The 8,850-nt window shown below is 39.0% G+C and overlaps 1 protein-coding gene across 1 annotated transcript in view; it reads right to left on the reverse strand.

Annotated features, from left to right (window-relative positions):
- Positions 1 to 8,850, reverse strand: part of KIF18A (kinesin family member 18A) — a 124,822-nt gene that overhangs the window by 88,214 nt on the left and 27,758 nt on the right. Inside the window, exons 6-8 of the mRNA XM_019519498.1 lie at positions 3,944 to 4,120; positions 3,043 to 3,117; positions 2,648 to 2,757 (exon numbers count right to left, since the gene is read on the reverse strand). Of these exons, the coding sequence (XP_019375043.1) occupies positions 2,648 to 2,757; positions 3,043 to 3,117; positions 3,944 to 4,120 (362 nt within the window). The remainder of the gene's footprint in view (positions 1 to 2,647; positions 2,758 to 3,042; positions 3,118 to 3,943; positions 4,121 to 8,850) is intronic.

Below are 8,850 nucleotides of genomic sequence, written 5' to 3' on the forward strand. Positions count from 1 at the left end.
CCAAGGGAAGTGGTGCTGGCCCCTACCCTGGGGGTCTTTAAGAAGAGGCTGGATGCCTACCTGGCTGGACTCATTTGAGTCCCGTTTTTGTTTTGGGGTTTTGTTGTTCTCCCGCCCTGGCGGGGGGTCGGGCTAGAAGATCTACTAGGTCCCTTCCAACCCTAAATCTATGAAACTATAAGAGGCAGGAGCAGCTGCAAGTGTGCAGGCCTCCCTTGTTCCGTTAACATAGCCAGGGGAGCACCGCCCCCATGTCTCCCTTGGGGGTGTGTGCAGTGACAGGAGCTGCACCCCCTACCCCCGGATGAGCTGTAGGCTCTGTCCAGTGCCCCGCCCAGGCAACACCTGCCCCTGCCCCAGCCCCACTCCCTCCCTCACTACAGGGGCCTTATCTGCCCCTCCCCATGCACCCCTTCCCCCATCAACAGACTTACTGGCTAGACGCTGCTCTCCAAGCTGTTTGCTGCACTCCTGGTCATGTACATGCTTGGCTGCGCGCAGGCACGAGGCATTTATCAGCAACATTAATTGGCCACATCAGCCAAAAAAAGCCAATTGCCAATAATGTAAATTTTCCTTTTATTGGTGCTGAGACAATATGGACTGATGTATTGGTGCATGTCTAAAGGAAGTTAAACTAAAAAGCTGCAGTATAAGCAAGCAAAGTCAACATGCTCAAAGTGATATTGCCCTTTTACAGTTTTGGTTCATAATGTAAAAAAAGAAAACAAAAAGGACACTACCAGAGAAGCACCTGCCATAAGTAGCAGCAACTGATGTATGATAAGAAGGCTAGTTAAATTATCTACAATAGTAGCTATGCTAAAGCTAGTAATTAATAAGACCACCAATATAGTTTTTCTGGTCTCTTCATAACGGAGACCACCAAAAGTGCAGCAAGGCTGAACGAAATACAGACACAATACCAAAAGAAGCTACACTTGTTTAACTTCACATAACTCCAATAATGGAAGAATTAAGTTCAGTTTGGTAATATGTCCCCAGAGCACCCAGAATACAGCACCTTATGGTATGCTCCCTCCAGGGTCTCTGCAGCTGGTAAAAATGAGAATCTAGATTCTTTTATTGTGAGTAGCTAGATATGCCATGGAATAGTGTGCATTTTTCTACTTTTGGGATGTGACAATAAAAAGTCAGACTGTTGATCTGTCTCTTATCTGTTTTTTTAAATGGGTGATGATAATTAAAGGAATTATAACTGTATCTAAACTGTGTGTCTGAAGAGTAATTTTGTGTCTGAAGGCTAATTATTAATAAAAGGGAATTGTAGCTGTGTCTTAATTCTGGTGTCTAAACTTCTGAAAGTGGGCTGTCACCCTTTTTCTCAAGGACAAACAGTCCCACAGTTTTGGTAACAAAATATATACACCAGATTCATAAGGCAGGGAAAGCTAAGTACGGAATATACATCACATTTTGGACTTGAATGTTATGAAATTAAAATTTCAGAAACATACCATCAAGCTACTATAATTATATTCAAGAGGTTTATTTCTATGCATTTTATGCAAGGATTATTTTAAGCAGTTTTCAAGGACTTTTAATTAACGCTTATTGCACTTAGAATCTTTGACACATTTTATCCGTTTGTTACTCTAAACAATGCACAATTGAAGAGAGTCTTCATTTTAGAGGTTTAGTAAAATGATTTCAGTAATCTTTAATTTGCTACATAGCATGTATTTTTGAGCTTTTAAATTAGAAAACTCAATAGCAAATTATACTGTGCTTTCTTTGGAGCGCAGACTCCAGTCCAGCCCTTATGTTTTCTCAAGTGCAGCTACATTTCTATTCTGTAGAAGTGATCTCCTTTTATGTTCTTCAATCACAATGTTCTAATGAGAAGACACTTGTGAAATTCTCTTAACATGCAACTAGAAAAATTTACTTCCTTAAATTCAGTATGTACAAATTTGCTCAAGACACAGGATCATACACTATCTACAGACTTTTTACTACTAAACATGAAATCAAGCTAGAAAAAGGTTTCATTTCATTAAGTTCACTAACTGATATAATTCGTCAGTCTCCATAAGACTGCCCCATTATGTTTTATTAAATCCCACCAGGTGTGTCCACAAGAAACTTTACTGTGTAGTTGACTAATTAATTGTGCAGCAAATGTCTCAGCGTCTACACATGCGCCCCTATAAGGGCACATGAAATGAAAAAAAACTCTGCAGCAGGGCAGTATTTTATTTACAAGTACTACTCTGATGCAGAGTTTTTTCATGTCCACAGGGTGCTTCAGTGCGGGGCTAGCCAGCATGCAGCCCCCTGTGCTGAAGTGCCCTCATGCCCCAACCAGTCACCCTGTAGCACATAGAGCCCGATTGGAGTAGCATGCTCCTGAATTTTCTGCCACTGAGCACGCTTTGAAACGGTGTGCCGAAAGCAAAGAACTCCAGACCAAAAGCTTCAGGGTTTATTTGTGCACATTAATTGCACGAGTCGACGCTCCTACCATCAAGTAGCCTTGGAAAAGAACTGTAACTCGAAAAGCAATATTAACCAAACTGAAACCTAATTTTAGGAGACAGCAAAGAAGTGATTTTAACACATTATGGTAATATTTTATACAAAGATAAATTTGTTAATATAAGACCCTAATATGTAATATTTTTACCTTTGTATTTCCACTTGCTGTTGGTTTGAAAGACTGCTTGAACCACGATTTTCAGGAACAGCTGCTCTCTCTTCTTCAAAAGCTCTTAATTTCTCTTTCAACATTAGAATCTAAAACAAATAGATATTATATTTGGTTGAAGTATCAAACCTGCCTTGTGTGACCCATTTTTACCCTCTCATGTATGTGTCTTGAAAAGAAGACTTTTTCTTTCAAAAAGTTGAGGAAAGTCCCTTAACTAGAAAACGGAAACATCTTTCTTAAAAATAAAGATAGAAAAAACAGTACAGAAGAGTAGAATTTTCCTAATAGTTTCTATTATTATAAAAAAGCTTTTGCTTATAGATACTTTAGTGACATTAGAATGGTAACTACAACAATGAAGACTGATGTACCTCTTTCTTTTGTTCATCACAAATCTTAGCATACTGACTCATATGACTGTCCAAACTAACAATGTTGCTCTTCAACTGTTAAGGAAAAAAAAAGAATGTTAAATTTTAAATAAAATGTTTTGAACCCTTTTGCGTAAGTGCACTAGACAGAATATCATATAATTACATTTGTGCTATATTGCACTAAGAGATAAATAGGTTGTTTTGTTCCTACTACTTTTAGTAATTTGCCCAGAGCCATGAATCAAGTGAACTTTCCTTATTTTTATAACAAGGGAAAACCTACTTAATTATGTACTCTAAAGTCTTTTGATATTTGAAGTGCACCGATACATTGGTCTCATATCAGATTGGCACCGATATAAGAAAAATTGACAGCACTGGCAATCAGCTTTTTTTGGCTGATGTGGCCAATAACATCTCCAATAAATGCTCTGTGCATGCATGCAGCTGCAGCACAGCACGTAGGCAGCCAGGAGTGCAGCCCCGCAGCGTTGAGAGCAGCTGGGTCCAGCTGGTAAGTCTGTTGTGACCCCCTTCATCCCTTCCCCCTCAACAGACTTATCAGCTGGACACTGCTCTCCAAGCTGCCCAGCTGTATATCGGGTGATACGGCTCATTAAAAATTGGCCATCAGTACTGGCCCCAAAAATCTCTATCAGTGCACCCCTAGTCTTTGGCATTTAATTTCTAGTGTACTCATCTTAAATGTACATAAGAAATAAAATTTAGAAAACAAGAGACATGAGACTAGATCATTCAACTGAATTTTGATGCAAAAAGCTATATAAATTGTAAATTATATCTTACCATAGTAAACAATTATATGTTTATTCTTTTAATACTATGGTGTCTAAATTTTGTAAACTCCAATGTTTGCCAAGAGGATAAATTTACTTACAGAAGATTTGATATCCTTAGCTCTGTTTGCATATTTAAGAGTGTTATACGTGTCATCATAGAACATAGAAGAAGGACTAACAGCAGCTATCATTATTGTCCTACAATTCCCTCCTAGAGAATCCTTCAATAAACGGGTAAGTTTGCTGTTCCGATAAGGAATATGCTGTCTCTTGCTCTGGAAAACAAACAAAGTGTTTTTTTATAATGTATATTGCAGATATATTTTAAACTGATGCATCTTAAATGATGGTGTAGAATTCTAATCATCCCACAAACACAGTAGTATATTTGTGACAGCTGGAATCTTTTATTTCCATTAATAATCTCTTGAATTACACATATACCAGAGTAGGCAGTCCATTTTAAAAGCATCCACCAGTAAATTTGTTTAGTACCTTCATTGTTCATTTTCATATTTGCTCTCTATACCTTAGCTAGCTCCCGATGGATTTTTTTTATGATCTGGACAATCCTGCACTAACAGAGAAAATTGGTTCTGCTAACTTTCAATTTTTAGTATTGACTTTTTCTTTTTTTATATTTTCACTGTGGCCATTAATTGTTCATGAGATGATGGACTTTTAGCTACTCAAAATTAAGTTTCCCATTCAATTCAATAGCACCAAAGTTGAATATATGAAATAGTGGAGGGGAGACTTGGTTTAGGACAGCAGTAGAAAGAGAACTCTTGAAAGGGACAGAGAGAAGGGAACAAAACAAGATTTTCCATTTAGTTTGACAGTTGTCTCTTTTTATATGAGTAGACATATAGTCATGCATCAACTAACGACGCTGCCCATCTTTGCCTTAATATTTTGCTAGGGAGCCATAAGCATTTCCAGGTTTATATTTTACCTGGAATTTTTACCTAAGCTAATTGCACAAGATGCAAGTAAATTTCTTTTTGCCCCATACCTTGTTCTAAGAGTGAAGGGGGTATGTTATTTTGTGCCAAAAACAGAGAAAGCTGCTGCTGCTTTATATTTCCCATCAATCTGGGTTTATTTTTCCATTCTGCACAAGTTTCTTTATTGTGCAGTTTGCCGAGGCTTGACAGTTACTTTCCACAATTTAGTTGTGCCGTTTTCTGGTGCTGTAGTGTTGCAATGAATTTTCTGGCAGATGAAATTTACAGGCACATTACACAGTTTGACAGAAACAGTGAGCTACAAGGATTTCCTGAAGAGAAACTCCCACATTTGTGTGATGTTTCTCCTTTCTTGTGACTGGAATAGCATTATATCAATTATAATAGCCAGCCATACACAAGGGTCCAACCCCCTCCATGGAATGTTTAATGAAACACTGCCTTGAATCAAGAAGATAAATTACCTAAGTCCCCCCACCTTTAAATAATTAAAAAAAATATTTTTAAGCTTAGCAACCTAACAGCTCTCAGTTATCTTGTCATATTGTAAGATTTGTCCTACATAGCACTTGAGACTATGATAATCGGGGTACATTCTTATGGTTCCAAATTAAAGGAATACACAGAAAAAGTGGGTGCAAGGCTCCTCTGTTTTAATTGCTGAAAACTTTTCATGGGATAGCATGAAATGAAGCATTAAAGGGAACCATGGAGCCTCTACTAATATTTTCCAGCGTCAAACTTCTTGAAAGAGTCAGAAAGGAGAAGCTAGCATCCAGAGTAGAGCTAAAGTTTCATAGCTATTTGGGGCTGGAAGGGACCTTACAGATCATCGGGTCCAGCCCCCACCCCTGCACTTGGGCAGGAAAGACTGCTGGGATCTTTTCTAATTCAGCCAATTTGCCTCATTTGAGTTTCATCAAACTTTAATTTTTTTTTAGCATTGTAATAAGGAGGAAACATTAACCATTAAAAGGACAACAACGTGGAAATCAGGAAACCTAGATTTTCTTTTATTCGTTTCACTTGTGACTTAAGCAACTCATGACCTCTGTATACACAGTTGTAAGTAGGGTAAATATTTTGGTACTTTGGTCAACTAGCTCTAACAAATGGATGATAAGCAATCATTTGATTAACATATTGAGTATTGCAGATAATCCACTAATTTCATATAACAAAATCACTTTATATAGCAAAAATGAAGGGTTTTCCCCCCACCCAAGGTGAGAGTACTTTTTTATTCTAGATGCTCAGTTCATCTTTCTGCCAGTCAAATGCTGAATGATCTACAATGAAATGCAAGGCAAAATGGCAAATATCTAGGAGTCACATCTATGGAAAATCTACAGGTTTAAGAAAGAAATCTGTGATACCAATTTCCCTGCTACAAACAAACTTTCTAAAATCCACTTGCCTGCCTAACTTTTCTGGATAAGTACTTTGGAATGTACCTGCAGTGCAGCAGCTAACATGAATGCTGAGCCTTGAGAAGACTGAATAGTCCATGCTTTAAAACCTGGCCTTGTAGTCATCAGGAAAGCTCTGCTGTTTTGACTGCTCTGTCCCACTCCTGTGCCATTCCAGACATAACATTGAGAAACTATCTACAGAGTCTGTGCAAGGAATATTTTACACTTCAGAAGCAAGATGGAAGGGGTCATGCCAGCAGATGGAGAGTCATAGTTTATTCTTACACTTCCCTCACCGCAATCTCATAGTTAAAGAATGTATTGGAGGCAGGGAGCAAGAAAAAGTTAGAATACACTGTTTTCAAATTACTGTCCCTTCCTGCCCAACTAGACAAGGGCCTACAAATCTACCCTACCTTCTATTGGAATAGAAAAATCAGCTTTAAGTCTGGTTTTCAGCTATTTATTTTTGTCTGTTCCTAGGCTGCCCATTAGGGGCTCTCTTTAAGACATTCCCTTAGACTCAAATAATCAGAAAGAAAGGAACAGCACCAATACAGTGTCTGGGCTTCAGGGAAAGAGACTGAAGATGTAACCCTGTTAAAGTATCAGTGTTCTGTATTACAACCTCTCTTTGATGCTTATCTTAATGTCACCATAAGATATACATGGTCAGATAGCTGGAAACTGTGATCCTTATTTACATTAGTACACATGGTTGACAGAGGGAGAAGCCTCTGTGCTCACTTTAACTGTATTAACTACAATGTAACATTATTGGGGTGCAAGAGAAAAGTCAGGCAAAAGTTCTGAGTAGTCAGCACTCACTAATACTTGTGGGGAGGTCTAAGATGGAGGGATGATCAGCTCATGAGTGAAAGGCAAAATTTGAGGACCCTCTCTTCAAGAGTTATCCCTGGGATGGCATTACATTTGATCAAGCCTCACAGGGAAGAGTATTCATGATATGCAGATCTCTGCAATTGTTCCTATTGAGGCCAGTTACCTATTTTTGAAGTATATATAGAAGGCCTCACTGAGACCTCTACTCTTATCTAGTAGATAATAAAAGAGCTCAAATCCCTGAACTTGCTCACGGCATCAGCAAGCTGGCTTGTATGAGCAACTGGGAGTGGTGCTTCCCAGTTATAGTGAGGAGCAGCAATGGTAGAGCAGCACTCCAGAGTGGTGGTGAAGAGTGGCGGTGAAGAGTGGCAACAGCAGTAGCATTAGTAGTGGAGCAGCGGCTCCAGCAGCTTTGAGGAACGGTAGTGGAGCAGCACCCCCTAGTGGCAGCAAGGCATGGGGAAATTTGGGGTGAACAGCTAGCCCCAAACTGGCCTCACTAGTTACCAAATATACTTTGCATTGAAGTAGGAAAGAACTCTGACCGTGGTGACCTGCGCAAAACTGAACAGTTGGTTCGGCTGGGCTACTACTGTCCAGGTTTTCCTCCAAACTGTTATTTCTTCCATTTTTGTCCTTTAATAAATTCTGTTTTAGTATAATACCGACTGCAAATGGGGACGTTTGTTCATACTGGAATACCCATGGACCATTTATTTTGCCAAGTTTCTGGGTGGAGACTCAAGCCGAGATAGAAAATTCATGTATAAATCCTAAATTGAACACAGTCTTTGTTACTTTCATCCAGTGCCTAGCAGAAAGGGAAGATACCAATTACTTGCTTTCTATGTAACAGGACTGATTCAGACACGTCAGTTTAAAAGCTGTCAGGATGTGGCTCTGGAACACAAAGTTTGCTTTACACAGCTTAGCATCTCAAAGGATACAAGTAGTTCCAAAAGGCACTGTTACGATGACATCTTGGGAAAATTACATGCCATGCTTGAACAATCCTAGAACTATTCTAAAGCAGTTCAACAGGAGGTAGACTATATATGTTGTTTCACAAGTCATGACAATACATACAAACCCCTCAGTTGTGAATCCAGAGTTCCAATGTACCTATAAATAGACAAGTCCATAACTATTCTCTGCACTTATCTACATAAGCATTGAGGTAAGAAGTCTGGGAAAGTCAGGAAGAACATGCAGTGGGGCACTATATTCAGACTACCCTGTTTTTACAAAAAAACTGGTACCTGTAGTAGTATGTGTTCTCACACCCTGAAATAAGCTCTCTCTTGGTTAGGAGGCTGGAAGAATATTGGGTAATAAATGACAAGTGTGAATGAAAATTGGTGGCAAGTTTATAAAAATCACAAAGTATCTATTATGGAGGCAAGCAATAGAAATGACTGGACCCTTAGTGGAATGGATTTTAAATTTGCTTTACTGCTCCAACTCCAAGCAGACATTGGGAAGCAATATCTGCCAAAGATAAACCCTTTAATATTTTCCCCAAAGACAATGAATGACTACAATTTCTAGAACAGCTTGATCCCTTACAGTAATACCTCTACACTCTTTTCATATTCAATTTGTAGAGGTGCACCAATACCTTGGTTCGATATTGGATCAGTGCCGATACAAAGAAAAAATTGCCTGGATCGGAAATTGGCTTGATGCAGCTGATAATTTGGCCGATAAATGCCTGAGCATGTGCACAGCCACAGCACAGCATATAGGTGGCAAGGAGCACAGCCCAGGAGCTTGGAGAGC

Source organism: Gavialis gangeticus, unplaced genomic scaffold, assembly GCF_001723915.1.
Source record: "Gavialis gangeticus isolate Ggan-Ray unplaced genomic scaffold, GavGan_comp1, whole genome shotgun sequence".
NCBI classification, from domain to species: domain Eukaryota; kingdom Metazoa; phylum Chordata; order Crocodylia; family Gavialidae; genus Gavialis; species Gavialis gangeticus.